This window comes from Brachyistius frenatus, unplaced genomic scaffold (genome assembly GCF_029030835.1).
Source record: "Brachyistius frenatus isolate BFR_SWC_R1_liver_20210118 unplaced genomic scaffold, ASM2903083v1 Contig_12, whole genome shotgun sequence".
NCBI lineage: Eukaryota > Metazoa > Chordata > Actinopteri > Embiotocidae > Brachyistius > Brachyistius frenatus.
The window spans coordinates 3530024-3548915 of record NW_027210611.1 but is presented as its reverse complement, the minus strand read 5'-3'; the positions used below and the strand labels follow the sequence as shown (position 1 = coordinate 3548915).

The 18892-nt window shown below is 39.5% G+C and overlaps 1 protein-coding gene across 4 annotated transcripts; it reads left to right on the top strand.

The window, feature by feature from the left end:
* The first annotated feature begins 2614 nt into the window (after positions 1-2614).
* kiss1ra (KISS1 receptor a) lies at positions 2615-18474 on the top strand. Of its 4 annotated transcripts, none has more exons than XM_069692278.1 (6): positions 2615-2655; positions 4905-5221; positions 8628-8752; positions 15759-15894; positions 16065-16303; positions 17765-18474. In XM_069692278.1, exons 2-6 carry the CDS (start codon positions 4966-4968, stop codon positions 18143-18145), a joined length of 1137 nt encoding a protein of 378 aa, XP_069548379.1. In that variant the 5' UTR covers positions 2615-2655; positions 4905-4965; the 3' UTR covers positions 18146-18474. The 4 variants fall into 4 exon arrangements, with proteins under 4 accessions (XP_069548379.1, XP_069548378.1, XP_069548376.1 ...); XM_069692277.1 differs by lacking the exon at positions 2615-2655 and adding an exon at positions 3817-4162 and having other exon boundaries at positions 4903-5221; XM_069692275.1 differs by lacking the exon at positions 2615-2655 and adding an exon at positions 4102-4279.
* The last annotated feature ends 418 nt before the right edge of the window (positions 18475-18892 follow it).

Genomic DNA, 18892 nt, shown 5'->3' with positions numbered 1-18892 from the left:
TGAAAACCATGTTCCAAAGTAGGATATTCTCCATTTTGTAAAGTGTGAAGAGATGTTATTGGAACAGGCTGAAACTGACTCTCCAAAATCACCTTATGTAACTGCTGCATTTAGGTGCTCTTGTGTTGGGATCCTAGTATTGTTCACACTGGCATGAATTGTCAGTCGTCCATGGCAGTGAGCCTTCTCCTCAGAGCATTCAAGCAGCCGCTGCAGTTTCAGATGAGGACAAAGCAGCAAGTGACACCATCAGGAGTCTGAAATTGCTCTGGTCATAATCAGACATGAAGGAGACAGTTTTCCAACGCTCTGTTTTTGATTATGTATGGTCCTTTCAGACTGAATAAATTTGTATTCGTGACAATGACAATTATTAACTGTGCATCATTAGACCAAGCGGGCCTCCTCTTGACTTTGAACACTGTGTGGACCCAACTGAGTGTTTTTTTCTGTTATGTTTTTGAGTTTCCTTTAACATTATTGTCATGTGAATGTTTAACAGGCTGTACAGCTTATCTAAAAAGAAACCAAAAGAAAGGCAGATCGAACAGAGAGCCGAAACCCAAACTTTACTATATTTTGCACTTATGTAATGTAATTCATCTGAAGTTTAGCAGATCAGTAATGTGTATGTAACGGTATTTGACAACTTGTCTGAAAATATGTCTTAATTTAAGAAGAATCGTAGCAAGAACAAATAATTCCCTTACAAAACAAATCAGGATTTCGAATGATAGCTGGACAGTGTGTGCAGGATCAGAGGGACACTGTTGGGTTGTGAGGTTCACAGGAAATGTGTAACCTCGCTTCAATCAAGCCTTCAGTTTCAGATTCCCGAAACTCTTACCAACAATCCTGGTAAAGCCCAAAAACCTGCATCATCAAAAATGTCAGTTTACAGCACACATAACAAGATCCTAATGAATGCCTGGCAGCCAATTCATATTTTGAATTTGAATACAAAATGGACAATTTCCAGGAGGCGAGTACAGTACATGGAGTCCTCTGCTGCTTTGTTAGCCCACAGCATGTGGATGTGAGCACTGCTGTCTAGAGAGGCTCCATCCCAGAAAGTGGTTGCAGTAATATGATGCCATTACACTCACCTAATGGTTGTTCTTCTTCTTTCAGGCTCCCCTTCTCTCCACCTGCCCTCCTTCTGTCCTCCCACGGCTCCTGCAGAGAAAGACGACAGCAATGTGAGTCTTGTGGGCCCCTTTAACAAGATTAATCTTTTTACAAAGGCGGTGTAATGGTGGAGACATTTTTTTAATGTAATGCAGAGAACAGCAGGGACATGCTACAGGGATTTCAGCTCCTGTGAAGCTGTGTTCCTGCAGAAACTCTAATAGCTTTCACACCAGTTGATTTAATCTTACACCAAAGACAAAAAGATACATAGTTTCCTTTTAGTTCTTGGATTTTTATGCCTCCGCACCAGCGATGGCCAAAGCCGGAGGCATTATATTTTTGTGTTATCCGTCTGTCTGTCCCGTTCTTTTGAACGCCATATCTCAAGAACGTCTTCATGGAATTTGGTCAAACTTGGTAAAAACATTCACTTGATACCAAGGATGAAGTGATTTGATTTTGGGGGGCAGAAGTCAAAGGTCAAAGTCACTGCTACCCCAATTCGACACATTTACATGAACATGATATCTCAAAAACGGCATGACGAAATTTCTTCCATACATTCCTTTTAATTCTGTGTGGCGCAATTGTTCACATGGCCTCAAGGATGAACTGATTAGAGTTTGGTGGTCAAAGGTCAAAGTTTAAAGTCACTGTAGCCTCACTTTCCCCTCATCTGTCCATCCCATTCTTGTGAACGCCATGAATCCGGAACGCCTTTAGGGAATTTGCTCAAATTTAGTACCAAACTTAGTACCAAAGATGAGCTGATAAGATTTTTGGTGATTAAAGGTCAATGTCACTGTCACCTCACATTTACTTATGTTTGTGATCGTAAATTTTTCAGGAACGCCTTTAGGGAATTAATTTTTTTTTATTACAAATGTTTACTTTGGTTCAGTAATAAGCTCGTTAGATTTTGATGGCCAAAGTTCACCCATCTTTATGGGTTTGGACAGATATACATGTACACAACAAATTGGGTGGTTAAAGGAGGCATACAACTGCTAGGCAGTAATTCTAGCTACAAATGAACTTAGAGGAGTAAAGATGATGTCATACTGATTGGCAGGTAACCCTTGATTAAATAGTTTTGATGAAACATTTTTCCACTTCATCAGCACTCGAGGGTCTCATGTAGAAATTAAATTACAGACACTGGCAGCAATTAATGCTGCATTTTACTGAACCCCAAATAATTATTGATATTCTCCGTTGTACCCATAGACCGATACAAGTTCCTATTAAACCTGTACGAAAAGGGAAAGACTGTTTGTCTGAAGGACACTGCAGAGTAGTTTCTTCTTTACTTATAGGTCATAGGATGTGTGTAGGAATCTGCCAAATCCAAACATTTCTGGAATTTAATTTCTGAAGAACTCACGTCTGTTCAGTTCGCTTCTGTTCATCACAAATGGCACAGGTTCCTGCCTGAATGTGCATTAATAATTTACCGCATGGACATCTGTGTTCCCAGATATGAGGTGTCTCCTCCTTTCTTCAACTCGGCTTTGCAGCTGGCAGGTTGGCATGCATGCCTCTCTATTCTTCCAATTAGGTTTCAGCATCTTTTGAGGCTGGCATGGCAAAGTCTGTTTGCCTGAGCTGCAGAAAGCAATACTTTCATCTGGCAGGACATGCTGGTCGAGTAGCATGTGCATAATTCATTTGTAAATAGTTCATTTACATTCACACTGGTGTTTGCTTTGGAGGATTCATTTGTTTTGCAAAGTTTGGTTGGGTAATGTTTTCCTTGTTGTCATTCTGCTTCTATTAACTTTTAATGGAAACAAGTTTAACAATTTGATACTTTTTGTAAAGTAATTGTTGTTTTAAGGCCCAGTAAAAACTTATACACTTTGCTTTTAGTTGACCAACATATGGCTTAGCCTGGTCTCACAACAAAGCATGTAATAAATCCATCAGTCCACTATATGATACCGTGTCAGTGTTACATTTTGCCTCGCCTTGGCGTGAAAAGCACATGCACATATGACCAGAGCCAAAGAAGAAGTTCACTTGCGGGGAGAAGGGTTGGGGTGAGTTGGATGGATAAAAACCAGGACTATCACCCAGGAGATGAGGGTTTGAGTTTGTGGGAAAGTGTCGTGGATTTCTTCAAAGTACTCTTTTCCTAACTAAATAGTTTTGTCCCAAACGTAACCATGGTTTGTTTTGTGTGTGTAAACTATAAGGCACCTGACTTTTTATGGCGAGGCGAGACACCAACACGATATCCTATGCACATGCACATCTGTGAGTTCTTTGCAGACTCTGGTTAATGTCTACCTTAAGTGAAAAATTCTTAATTTTGTTCTATCTTGGCATTTTGACTATATTATGGATGGATAACAAAAAAATACAGATTGTTTGATATTTTGAAGACAAAATACATTTTCCCCATGTTAGCATATGTTGCAACATTTGGCAAACATGTGACCACGTGTTCAATGTGGAAAACATGGGAAACTCATGCTTTTCTATGTCTGCTGCAGGGTTAGGTTATCAGTATTCCCTTTGGAGTTTTTCTTTGGCAATTGATACTGAAAAATGGATTATGGGATAATGTTGCTAGGAAACCTTGACATCATCTATTTATCCCAAAATCACGCAGTACCCTGTGAGCTATCAGACTCCCTGTGTGTGTGTGCGCCTCCTCTCCCCACTGCGTCTGTGTGTCCTTGTTCTTGCTCGCACTACGAAGCCGCCAGCATCTCCTTCACTGTGCCACTTCTGCTGAAACATAAATGAGACTCAGCTCTGCTCTGCTCGGAGGATGAACAGCAGAGGATGCTCGAGGGTTTTTGTTTTTCCTTTTTTGATACAAAGTGTTTCATCCTGCATAGTTTTGTCAAGGTTATAGAGAAAACACAGACTCCTACACTAACGTCCATCATCTTTCAATCAAGTTACTCTTCTGTCCTCCAAAGCAAAAGACCTGAGTGGAGGAGACGGACTGAAAAAAAAAAAAAAAAAATGCTCGAAGAAGTGCGGTGGTGGAACAAAAGGAACTACACAAAATGAAAGAAAGCTGCAAGTGGATTATTTACTTTGCGGGTATTTGACGACGAAGCTCTACAGAAGACGCTTATCTGCCTCTGAGCATACTCTCTGCCTTTTTTCAACAAATCCCTGGGGCTGTGTGGAGGTTTGCGTCTTTCACAAGTCCGAACCTCCGCATGCGTTAAAGCCTGGAGTGGTGATATGGTGGCAGCAGAGGGGGCAGTTTTTATCCAACTCGCTCTAAAGACATGCTCTCTAGTTCACCGATTCTTCTTCGTCCTATTCATATGACCTCATCTATCATGTCTCTTTCACTATACTTTATTCTGCATTGACATAAGCACTTTGTCACAGATTGCCTTTTTCCCATCTTGTCTTAGCCACTTTCTCCTGTGTCTCTTCCATCCCTTCCCCTTATTTTAATTCCCCCCTGCTGCCTCTTCCCTTTGATCTAGTACCTTTCTTTAACTCTTCAATTTCTTTTTCTCCTAAATTCAGTTATTCCTCACCTCATGGGCAACTTCCCTTTAACAATCCCCACCCCCTGTTCACCCCTCACTGCTGCACTTTCCTCTTCTTTTCTCTCATGCATCTTTCTTGGCAGATTTTTTTGCCTCTTCCCCCGTTTCAGACCGTCTTTCTCTCCTTCCCCTGAAGGCAGACCGGAGTCAGTGCAGGCATACCGGAGTCAGTGCAGGCAGACCGGAGTCAGTGCAGGCATACCGCACTGCCTCTCTCCTAATTGCCATCTCTTCTTCTATCCCTCACAGAACCTGCTCCCCTCACTTGTTCTCTGACCTCCCTCACAATTATTCCTCCCGTCCTGTCACGATGTACTCCTCCTCCGAGCTGTGGAACTCCACCGAGCACATCTGGACCAACAGATCCGAAGCAAACTTCTCTCTGGGAAGACGTGGGGATGAGGAGGAGGAGGAGGAAGGAGACCAGCATCCTTTCCTCACAGATGCCTGGCTGGTCCCTCTGTTCTTCTCTCTCATCATGCTGGTCGGACTGGTGGGCAACTCTCTGGTTATTTATGTGATTTCTAAACACAGGCAGATGAGGACTGCAACCAACTTTTACATAGGTGAGTAAGAACTACATTCGGCAAGTCTGTATTTCTAATTGCTGGCAGTTTGTGGGGGAGATGAGACAGATCATAGACATAAACCAGGTCAGACACCGCACATGTGGATCTCAGTGGGCTTATACATTTATACATATCATAACCCTCAACTTCAAATGTGTTTTATAATTCTTTGATGTCTCTTTCATCTACTATGTAGCACTTTATTGTGTACAAATAATGGGTTCAAAAGACCCACAAAGGGTTCGTAGCCATTTCACTCAATCTCCATTTGGTCTAGTCGTGCACAGCTACACGCACGGATGCCCGTGTTGATTACAGGTTTCACTTATCACATTAGTGGGAGTGACAGCTGGTCGTATGCGTCCTGAATCACAACTGAGTACAAACTGTTTCGAAACAAGAGAAAGATATTTCATTTAACATTTATAATAATTATCGACTGGGGTTGATTTGGGACTCTTGCTGCACACAATTTATAGTTATTAATTCATGTAAGCTCAAAGTTTTGTGCTTCTGGAAAGGTTTAGCTTCTCTATAAATAATACTCATAAAAAATACACAAAAATATTCATCATGGAATGATGAGAGATAAAGATCATATTTCCATCCAAATTTGGTGCAAAGTTTAATCGTATTTTCAGAATATCGTCAAAAGAAACATGAATTAAAGTCTGTTTCCATCCACAACCCATTACCAGAGACAACATTTATAAAAAGTACAGGACTTTATAATTCTTTCCTTGACAAAGGCTGACATGTTATACCTTTGTATAAATGTATTGGATTGTTGTCAATAAACACTGAGAATATTATACGTTTTCTTCAGTTGCTTGCTGAACAACAAGGCACCATGTCATTAAGAGTGTCAGTCCACCACCAAAGAATAGAAAACCATTGAGGAAAATGTGATGGAACTATGACATTCATATTTGTTTAATATATTAATTAAAGGAGCATTACAGTCTCCAGTGAACATTTAAGTCACATGCTTTGTCTTCATCGTAATTTATTTGCCAAGTCTGTGTCCATTCCAGTTTGTTGACTTTTGTTTATATTCATAAATCAGCTCTACCACCTCAAACAATATTTTGACTTTTTCCATATTTCCACACTTAGTGCACAACTTGTACATGAAAACAGATGCATTGAAACACTCTTTAACCACTGGAGGAAGAGTCCGGTGTTCAGATGAGTCCTGAATCACAACTGAATGTAAACTGTTTTGAAGACAGGGCACTTGAGGCAAACAGATTTACCTACACTGATTGTTTTGGGACACGTTTGCAATTTAGAATTATTAATTTGTGCAAGTGAGCAATTTTAATTGCTCAGAAGCTTACAGCTTAAAGCATGCTTCACTTGTTTGTGCTCATTTGCAAAGGTTTAGCATCTCGGCAGATAATACTCAGGGGATTCATGATATTAAAATAATCAATACAAAAAAATGTCTCTTCAGTGGAGCTGAAGATTCAGTGAACATTTAAGTTAAATGCTTAATGTACGTCATACTTTATTGGCTTAGTGTGTTTCCACTGATGCATTTAGATTGTTTTGATAAACTTTTCCATCTGAGTCCAATCAGATGGGGCGAAACATTTTATCCATTCATTTTTCGTGTATCATAAAAAGCAATAGAAATCAAAAGAGCACATCAATCATGCTCGTAGCTTATATCTCCTCTGATGTTCAGTGCACACAGACTTGAAACCTGGATGATTTATTTCTGTTCTTGAAGTCAGTTACAGCACGTCTGGTAGAGCTGTGACATCAGCTGTCACTTCAAGACGGTTGATCGATTTACGGAGGTGAAGTCCACAGAACAAAAAAACAATAGACACTTAAATAGAGGAAGAAATATGGGTCACACAAATACATTCAAGGAAATGAGCTCATCTGTTTTGCAACTGAGCTGCGGGACTCTGTGATTTACTGCAGGAACTATTTGTGCCTGTGTTTTCACAGTGCATCGCCGATGTGACAAGAATTTGATCTTGGATAATGTATCCCAAAGCCACGGGACTGAGACAGTCTAATATTCAGCAACATTTGATTAGCGCCTGCACCATCTGCCTATCCTTTCAACATTATGGTCCAGTAACTATAATTTGATTAGATAAGCTGGTAAAACAAATGGTAAACATTGTGTGGCAGATTTATTGGGACGATGAATAAATGAAGAAAAGTCTAAACCAAAACCAGACTGGCCAGGTTATCACACTAACCTGTGCTGGGTGGGCTATCTGAACACAGATATGTATTTCTATGGAGATACTGGGTTTGCAATGTGAATAGATATCAAGCATTTCTCATGCATTACAAAGGGTCTGTGTGTGTCGGTGTACTGTATAACCTGCCGGCAGTCAATCAACTGTTTTGATTTTCTAAAGGCACCGACAGCTCATCATCATGTTAACACATTTTCATTCTGACGCAAGATCTCAGCACTTGACATCAGATGCTTTGTTTCTTACCGTTAAGCATAGAGTCCCCAAATGCGAACAAAACTGCACTAGATTGCATTAGATTGTGAAAGTTGTGCTTGCTGCTATGTTTGCCCGCTGGTAGTCGATGATATCGTGGACAAGACTAGATAGTCACAGATTTGTAATTGGGATTTTTTTTTTTTTTTTTTTTTTTGCCATATATTTGTTAACGGTTCATTAAAATCTTAGCATACTTACTTCCTTTTCACTTCAGTAGCACAGGAGGAGCAGACAGGTTCATATTTAACCTGCCAGGTTAATAAACATTAACCTGTCTGCTCCTCTAATCAGTGGTTTAATCACATTATTATGGGCATTGGTGAGCACAACCTCAGTTATGTCACATTTCCAACCAGTCAGTCACAATCTCTACTGCTGCTGTTGGGCTGCAGCAACAGTTATTTTCATGATCAAACATTAAAAAAAATGCCCAAAATGGTCCATCAAATATTGAATAAAATACCCATTCCAGTTTCCCAAAACCCGAGTAGACTTATTCAAATACCTTATTTTTTTTTTCATTCTATCAGATATTCAGATCAATATTAATGAATATTGATAAAATATTCTATAAATTCAATAATAATTTTAAATATATGCTTGAAAAATGACTTCTATTGGTCAATGACTAGACAATTAATATTTGTTCAAAGATTTGCAGATCATTTTTTTGCCCATAACTTCATAATATATATGCAAAATGACACATGCCTGTTTTTGTCACACAATTAAAACAAAAAAATTCCATTCCGGCTTGTATCAGTGAGTAGAAGTGTAGTAATGGTGGTCAGACGTTTCTGTTTTCTGCACTATTTACCACTTCTGACATTTACCTCCCTCCCACAACTTTCCAGATACAGTACAGGTGAACCACTGCTCACCACACATCCTGTACTGAGTGTTGTTTTTTCCCTGTTCAGCAAACCTGGCTGCCACTGACATCATCTTCTTGGTGTGCTGTGTCCCCTTTACCGCCACCCTCTATCCCCTCCCTGGATGGATCTTTGGCAACTTCATGTGCAAATTTGTTGCCTTTCTGCAGCAGGTAAACTGTTTAAACCTTCAAAATCATTATATCTCTTGGCTCAGAAATGTGCTTTCCACAAAAGGTACTAAAAAATGCCACATTTGCTCTTAAATGATCTATTTTTGATTTTGTAAACTTGCTCAGCGATGACATTTAGGGCTTTTATAACCAAACACCCACCCACAAGAGCAGCAAGCCAGCTTAGCTGAATGTCGTAGAAAAACTCATCTTTGTAATTCCCCTGAAAGGGGTCACAGCTTGTCCTTATAAAATTGCAGCTCAGGAATCTCAAGAAAGCCCAAATCCAAAAAGAGCCATTGTTGCCTTTAAATCCAGCTTCTCATGGGTTCAAAATGAAAGTAGTTTAAACTTGATGGCTGAAAAAGAGCAACTGTGAAAATGTGTCGTACACAGCTGACAGCTGATTTACCACAAGGATAGCTCAAAGTAATAAAAAGGATGTACAAGTGTGGCGGGAGGAGGGTGTGGTTAGAGTTCACGAGGACATTAACCAATAGTATTAGTGAGAGCACGACAACGTCACTTTCGGAATTTCACCTGAAGAATAAGTTTCACCCACACAGTATCAAGAACTCAGAAGGCACTCAGGTTCGTTATACTGATGAGCAGGAGACGTGGTTCCATTACAAACGATTATTCTTTATTATGACATGTAATATTCAAAACAGGGGTTCAATCAAAGATCTTTTTAAACACCAACTACTAATAAAAGAGCCCTATGCAATTATTTAAAAGAGGTGTTCAGGGCTGCGGCTTACCAGTGGAGAGGTGGACCATTAAAGGTGAGGATCCCAAAAAAGAGGAGGCACCCCGATCACACATGGGCACAAAATCATACACACACACACACACACACACACACACACACACACACACACACACACACACACACACACACACACACACACACACACACACACACACACACACACACACACACGTGAGGCTTCAGAACCAGAGGTGCACCAAACCACACAGCACACGAACCACACAGCACACATCAACACCAGGAGGCACCAACCCCACCACCTTACGCCCAGCAGCTCCTACAGAGACGGAACAGAATTAACAAGGCTCCACTTCACAGAAAGAAAAATAACAAAAGAGAAAACCAAGCAAACAAAATAACTCAGGTTAGCTGATCATCCAGGATTGATCCATCATATATGTCCACGCTTATTCTTTGCATTAGTTCATCATCAGAGGGAGGCCATACAAGGCCTGTCGACTCCATGCAGCTTACTCCAAGAGGAAGGTCAATTAAAAAAAGCCTTAAATGCATAGCGTGTGACAATGATTGGGCATAATTTTAGGTCTTTAAAGACCACATGTCTCTGCTAAACTGTAATTACACTCAGCCATGCACTAATTACTACTCATCTGACTTCTCTAAAGAAAATCAATTAGAAACCAGACCCAAAGAGGTTTGAAAGGCTACAATAAGGCCTGTCACTGAGGATCTAAAAGAAGGACCCTATAGTATCTGTTGGGTTAATAAACAATCTGTCAAAAGAAGCAAAGTTTTGACCACAACTTTCCCTGGGAGAATATTTTTGTTTTATTTTTCTATATAAAGCCAAGCTTGACCCCAATACGCAAATCATTTTCTTTGAAGACTTGGGTGAAACCTCATTCAATTTGAAGGTATGACAGAGCAGGAGATTATCTGTCAGGCTTCTTTTTTTTTTTTTTTTTTTTTTTTAAAAGAGGCTTTTTACTTTTTAACGTAGAATGATTCTGTTAATGGATAATTTGAGAATAAAAAAGAATAATGTTAGTCTGAGAGGGAAGCCAAGAACACAGGCAAACCAGCTAAAAGCATTTTTGTAATAAAACAGAGATGGGATTTTGTTTCTTCATCTGAACATGAAGACTAGGGAATTGTGAGTTTGTCTTTGGTGAAATGACTCTGACAGACATCTGCTTTGTCGAAAAGAAAAGCTTCAGAATCAAACAGGTGGCTCTGTCTGGTTTTTTTGCTACATTCACACAACCATTATCTCTGCCCTTTATCATCCAAATCTGAAGTTGTTTTTTTAATCAGTTTCTAATGACAGGAGATCTGCCACCATTTACTTTGATTGCATGTACATGCAAGAAGGGTAATTAGTTTTTTTATGATATAATGGGACAGAAGAAATAAGGTCTGTTAGGCTTTGTGTTGTCTCAAAATGTCCACGGTTCAATGAAAACAACCGAAGGGAAATGGTATCGGTGAACTGAATCATATCTGCTGTGTTTATATTCAGAAATACAATTAAAATGACCCTCCTACAGCTACTATGGCACATAGTACAATTTGATCATAGCGTAGCAGAAAATGCCCGAGGAATGGATTGCATTTCAGATCAATAAATGACTTCACAATTACTTATGATTATTTTTCTAAACTTCCTACTCACTTTGTGTTTTTCCCTTTCTTTTGTTAGCGTGTACCAAGCAAAGTAATTCTACTGCATCAGTACAGTATTGTGCATTATTATCACAATTTTAAGGTATATCACAGCTGCAGAGATCTGATGCAGTAAACTTGAGTTCATTGTCAAATGTATTTTCACTTGCAGGCCACCGCACACACAGGAAACACACAGGAATCCACATGCAGGTGTGCATAAATGGCTCCCTCTTAAAGTGCAGTCAACAAATATGAATTATCTATCACTAGGATTATCACACTACTGGACATGAAATTATACTATCTACTATTACTTTCATACTGTTCATAGTTTGTAATTGCTCTTTTCAATCAGAATTGTAACATCACATCCTTTTTTGGGGGCTAATGATTGGTGGGAGAATTTCTGTCTGAAAGTTTAGCAAGAGCTCAGACACTGGTCAGCATGATCTTTTTGAAGTGGACAAGACATAGAACAAAATGACTGGGCTTTCTTTTGTTGTTCCATGTCATAGTAACTCTACAGAGACTATTGCAGCCTGTGCTTGTGTTGCATGGAGATGTGCATTAAAAGGACTGTGCATAGCTCAAAGTGTCTGCGTTCAGAATACTAGTCTGGTAACATGTTCAAAACTCTTAAGCTGCAGCTCCACGGTAGCTCAGCTACAGAAACATAATTTGGTTAATGCAAGAACTGTGATCACCTGATTGTTTTCTGGTGTTTCTGATGCCTGTTAGTATTGCTGTGAGTTAAAACAATGTTAAAAAAAAAAGTTTAAAAAGATTCAGCAGTCTCCTCCTTTTCGGTGACGCACATCTCACGATGCATCTCCGCTACAAACATTCACCATGATCTGTAAATCAGTTGTGAGAAAATGCAAAGAAACGGGAGTACATGTAAAGCCTACTGATGCCTTACATCACAACATCAATAAAATAATATAAACACGGCGGGGAGCTATCAAGAAAGAGAGTAAGGCAACATGGAACTGTTTGATGTTCATGTCACATTTCTGACTCCAAAAGCCTCATGTTTTCACCTGTTATTTAGAGGTAACATATTTCAGACAGAAGATCCTCAAAGGAAGAGTCATCATGAGACAAATACAGAGTGAATTGCTTTTCATTAATGACACTCTCTCGTCTGAGCCTTGTGAAGACATTTCCTTTCCTTTTTTGGGGGGGAGAAATATCGTAAAACCTAAATATGACCTTTTTTTAAAGCACCATTTAATCTTTCCTCGTCAAAAAGATATAGAATAGAATAGAAATGATGCATTGGAAATAATAAAGTAGCGTGTTTTTAATGCACCGGGCATCTTAAAAAGCATAGGATCGAGGTATTCATTTCCTCTGCAGCCTCAACACTGAACTCATCATGACCCCTTTCTGTCTCTCTCATCACAGCCTTTGAAACCCTGATGTGGTGCTCCAAACCTCGAGAGGGTAATGGGTGCTGGCTTTATAGTCTCACATAACAGGTAGAGAGAGAAAAAGGGTCGATGCAGTACATAGACAAAAGGGGGACAAAATTAGATCCTATTTGGAAAAGAGCATAGAGGGAACTTCTGACCCCTCGTTTCTCACCCTGATGCACATATTTCAAAGAAATAGATTAGATTACAGAGATATAACACACTAAGATATTTAGAGGCAATATATTAAAAGTGAACAAAAATATGATTTGTATGAGGAAGACAAGGCTTATTGTCTGTGTCATCCTGCTTTACTGAAAATCAGTGTACAAAAACATCAGATAACTAGGAGACTTGAGTTAAAAGGATTTTTTTTTTTTCATTTTATCAGCGGTTGCCTGAAATATGTTTGATACTGACATGATGCTTTCAGACTTTCAGCAAATGTGACGTGACAGAACATTGTGTCTTTTCAATTTTGTGTTCCCAAAAAATACTTTTCCAAGTCTGAATTGTGAGTGTCAAACTCTCACATGTACACAACACATTATTTCTTCATTTGGCCTTTAATTACCACCCTTCTGATGAGCCCAAGTTGAATTAAATCATTGAACCCCATTAAAAACTAAATTGGATGATTTGTTCGTATGCTAATGAAAATTAGTTTTCACAAATGTCGCCTTTACCCTGCTGGCCGTCTTCCTCTTCCTCTGAATACCTCCCTCCTTGCTCTATCCTCTCGCTCTTTACCGTCCGGCATGCTCTTTAGTTTAAAAGCATACGAGCTCATTCGCAAAACTACAGACGAGTTGGGAAGGAAACAAAAAAGCTGCTTGAACTTGTGTTTCTTAAAAAGGGGATGAGGCCATCCAATAGTATATCCTTTAATAGCTTGAGCACTAACTGTAGTACACTTTTTTATGTTGTAAAAATATTATAAACATTTATCGGAATTTTAAAATGAATACATCTGGAGTACAACTTTTACATTTTTGAACACTGGTGTTTGATTCTGTTTTTGTGCTGCAGCAGTTGGCACACCAGTCTATATTCCTGCAATCCACTGAGGTGATTTCTTTGACTCTGCTAGTTTGCTATCTTGTTGACTCACCTTGTGTCACATTGGAAGCAGAGGCACAGTTAAGAGGGTAATGATGCAAATTCAATAGCACGCTGCTGCCATGATGGAAAAGATATGCACGCTCAGGTGAGCGTTCACATGGCGCCAGATATAGGCGAGCATGTCCTGCATACAGACTGTATATAGCTAAAAATGGAAGTAGTCTTTAGGTCAAAAAAAGTGAAGCCAATGAAATACTAATCATGCTAAATGAATTCCTTCTGATCAGTGGTGGTCCTTCTGAAAATAATCCCATAATTAATTAGATATCAGGTTTCAAACAAAGGTAAGTTTGGAGGTGTGTCTTGTTTAATTGATATGCAGTAATATTTCGAGTATAGGAGGGCAGACGGAGTGTACTTGGGCTCTAAGGCAGATCCACCCCTCGCCTTCACCCTTCAACTCATCCAAATATGGCGACAACCAAAACGCCACTCTTAAGCCTTCAAAAGGGCAGTTTACAAATCTATGGATGATGTCACAGTGGGTTGCCAATTGGTCATGCATCATAAAAATACCTACATACAGTACACCTAACCTGCACTTGATGCACTCTTTCTGTGTGCTCCTTCTGCTCTTTGTTTAAAGTACATATAATTTGTAGTACTCTCTGGCACTCTGAGTGGACTAAACTATAGACTGATTATTTTGTACACTAAATTTATTGCAATGTACCCAGGTTTTCTTAGTTTCTCTGGTTTGTTGTGTTTTCTCTTTGTGCAATTATCTATTTGTTTTATTCAATTTCTTAATACTATTTATTCTCTTTGGCCACTTAGAGACTTTTTTTTTCCTACTAATTCTTCTGTTTTTGGTGGTGGAGATTATTTTATATTTCATGTGGATGATATCATATTCAAAGGAAGACGCAGGAAAAGGAAAGCCTGAAGCTCCAAGCTCTGGTGACTAAGCTGATTTATAATAAGGTTTATTTAATTGGTCTATTTTTTGATTTCCTGGTCTCGTGTTTTATTGCATACCAGCGGATACTTGTAAAGTTTCTTGTCCTTTCTTAAACCCCTAAGGCTTATGTATTTACATTTCTCACCGTCTGCCTTCAAGTTCTAGTGAAAAAAAGTATAATAAATTTAACTTACTTTATGCATCATTACATTTCTCCCAAAATATATGATTCCTGCTACTGCTTCCCAGTCATTTGTAGACAGAGGCCCTGTATGCACCTGACATTATGAGTCTTTGGTATTATATCCCCGACTCATCAAGTTTTATAACGTATTTCAAGTTTGTGAAGTTCTGAACACTCGAGTTTGTCATTCACGAGCTTAACTTTCAGGATTGACCCCATCATGTCAACTAAAGCTCAGATTATTTATGTATTTATTCCAGGAGGTTTGAGAGGGTCGGCCTCTGCACTCTCTTCTACAGCTGTAGGTTTATTGTGTGTCAGAAATTACAAATAAGGTAAACTAAGAAAACAAAAACTTGTTTTACACTTTAACGTGTAGACAAACAGAGGCTTTTGTGAAATAAGCGACATGTACAGCTGGTTGTTTTAATCTCTTATCAGGTGCTTTATAGCTTTGAGTTTGCAGATAAATCTCTCCTGCTTCCTGTACAGTTTAGCTGTACACTGCAGAATCACACAAGATATTTTTTCTGGCCAAAAAAAACATAAAAGAGCAGGCAGAGATCTTGAGTTATAAGAACTGTTTCAGTGGAGGGGGAAAAAAAAATGAACTAAGAACCTGCTGCAACATGACGCTAACACGACAGGAACACGGCAATAAGAGCAAAATTTATTTTGTTTATTCAGAGCACGTCAGTTAAGTCGGTAGCCCTTCAGTGTTGCCCAGGCTTGCACTGCACACTGCTATAAGAATGTGGTCATTTTGTCCCAGACAGTGTGAGTAGATGGGATTTCAGTGAATCCTGGGTGCGTTCAAATCTGTACTTTTAGTTGACCACTTCTGATCTGGTGACCCAGGACAGATGTTAATTCTAGGTGTGCCAGGGCTGGATTCACAGTACGCATCGCTGCATCATAATGTTTTGAACATTTACAGAGCATAATGGATGTGTACATCATGTACATGGTTTCCCCTTTTTTCTTAGGTGACAGTCCAAGCCACCTGTATCACGCTGACTGCTATGAGCGGAGACCGCTGTTACGTGACGGTCTACCCTCTGAAATCTCTCCGCCACCGTACCCCAAAAGTAGCCATGATTGTCAGCATCTGTATTTGGATCGGTATGTCGTGTCCTTTTCTAACAGAATTGAATCATTCTTTTCACTTAATTCTCCACAGAGATATTGAATACCATAAACAAATTCACATAAAATCAAATAGGTTAAAAAAAAAAAAAAAATGTGTGTGAATGGTTTCAGCTAACGCGTAACACATCTGTTGTCCTGCTCAGGCTCCTTCATCCTATCCACACCGATTTTAATGTACCAGCGTATAGAGGAGGGCTACTGGTACGGCCCAAGGCAATACTGCATGGAGAGATTTCCCTCGAAGACACACGAGCGGGCTTTCATCCTCTACCAGTTTATTGCGGCTTACCTGCTGCCTGTGCTCACTATCTCTTTCTGCTACACTCTGATGGTGAAGAGAGTCGGACAGCCAACTGTAGAACCTGTAGACAACAATTATCAGGTATGAGCAGGTTTGTTTTGGCTTCTGCTTAGTTGTAATTGCTTAACTTGACAATGAGATATGAGTGAAAGCTGCCACTGATAACTGTCAGTCAATTAAAAGTTAAAGAGGTCTTGTCTTCTTTGCCCTGTCTTTGAAAATGTGGTTTGAAGCACCTTTCTCTGAGGTGGCAGCAATCAACTGTTTAACAACCATTTTTAAATGAGTAATTTGAAAACCTTGTCATGACAAACGTGCAGAGAAATATAACCCAAATCTGCTGATGCCCTTTAAAAGGCTTTTTAGTGTCTTTTAGTTCATTCTTTTTGCTTAAAAGCCTGCAGATTTACTGCTTCGACTCTATTCTTCGGTTGCATGTTTTTTATTTAATTAATACTGTTGAGTAACAAAAACAGAAGAGTAAAAATATCATTGCAAATCCGAGCTAAAAACAGCTCAAATATGAAATGCAGAGAAATGTCACAGCTTCAACATAATTGTATGAACTTGAAGTTTTTTGTCTTTTGCCATTCTCAATTTTTCTCAACCCAGCACCAAACCGCAGACAGACACAGTACGAAACTAGAAGGTAAAACAGGCCAGTATCATGCCGAAGCATGTAATCTACTCACCATTCCACCGGAGGCCTCGCGTCAGAGTAAAAAGTAGATGCTAATGACATGGTTTTCCACGTCTTTTTGTTTTCCTAAACCACATCGTTTTTGACGCCTAGGTGAGGCAAAGCTGTGACACTGACACATTGTCTTCCAGTAGACTGGAGGGTGTATTACAAGCTTTGGTGTAATGCCGAGTTAGGTGAAAATAGTATTGAGTATAGTATTTATAGTATTTAGCAGCTTAAGAGTCACATGTTTCCCTTAGCAGTTGGAGGAGACCCAAAACAGGGCTAAAAGAAGAGTGGAAATTGGGCACGCATTCTTCAGTTGGAAACAAACGTGACTCCAAATAAATGATAATGTATCTGATGATTGTATGAATAAGGAACTGGTTACTATCAACCCTCAAAGGTGAAAATATAACACTTGTTTCCAGCTTGTGTTGCTCTGCTCCCAAAAGGCCAAAAAAGTTAAACGGAAGGTGAATTTGCCCAAAGAGAAGCAAACCGATGCAACCGTGCATCCGTTTGAGTTAAAAATGTTTTAGCGTGTATTACTCCATAAATGTACACAGTGACAATAAGAAAAAGGAGCTTGGTGGAAAAAAAAGAAAAAACAGCTACTGGTGAGTTCTGCAATCAGTCAGAGGCTGAGCTGCAGCAGAAACACACTCAGAACAGACCGCACTTTTTCATTACCAGCTAGCTTATAGCTAACGTCTGCAGAGTTGATACAGTGGGTGTTTGGGATGAACACGCACAGAAAGCCCAAATAGCCTAGAGGTCACATTTGCATGAGTAAAGCAAAACTAAAACTTCCTTTGCTCTTTCGTAAAGAGTTCCATTCACCCTCGTCTCCTCCTCAGGTCAACCTCCTGTCTGAGAGAACCATCAGTATCAGGAGCAAAGTCTCCAAGATGGTGGTCGTGATCGTCTTCCTCTTTGCCATCTGCTGGGGTCCCATCCAGATCTTCATCCTTTTCCAGTCTTTCAATCCAAACTACCGGGCCAACTATGCCACATACAAGATCAAGACGTGGGCCAACTGCATGTCCTACGCCAACTCCTCAGTCAACCCCATAGTTTATGGTTTCATGGGAGCCAGCTTTCAGAAGTCCTTCAGAAAAACGTTCCCCTTCCTGTTCAAGCACAAGGTCAGAGATAGCAGCATGGCTTCAAGGACTGCCAACGCCGAGATCAAGTTTGTCGCTGCAGAGGAAGGCAACAACAATAACGGAGTGAATTGATTCTGACCATCAAAAATAGTGTGAAGGAGGTTATTGTTTGAGTTTAGGGCTCTGAGAAAATTACAAAAACAATAAATGCCAACCATGATTTCGTTGTGTAAAAGTCTTCATCGAGCAACTGGCTGATTTCAAAGGAACAGATTGCGTTTGGCATCTTTTGTTCATGTTAATGAATACAACTAATTAACGCACTTGTGTAGGAAAACACAGACACATAATACAGATGGACAAACAGTGTTTGGCTTAATATATAACCTGTTCTCCTGCCAAGGCCAGCCAGTGTTGGCACATCAGGTTATCAACTGAGCAGCAAAACACCACAGCCAAACAACACTTCTGATGATGAAAGAGGAGAATTTGGCCTGAAAGCTGCAGGCAGGCATATCATGCTCCCTTTAACATATCACGATGTCGGCAGCTTTGGTATGAACTATTTGGCATTTGGACAAATGACAATAAAGTAAAGTCTAAGACATATGAGAATATGATATTCTGGATATGACTGAACACTAAATATACACTTGAATTAAGGTTTGAATTTAATGCTCTAGAATAGATGTCTGTGGGCTTATTTTTGTGTTTGTTTGGTTTTATCTGGTTGACATTTTGTTCCTTTAAGGAAAAGAGAATAATTAAAATAGAAACACTTTTTGTATCATTCTGAAAAACAGCCATGCAGTGTTTTAAAAGAATAGTTGGACACTTTGAAAAATGGACTTATTTAATTTCATTGCATAGAGTTAGAGG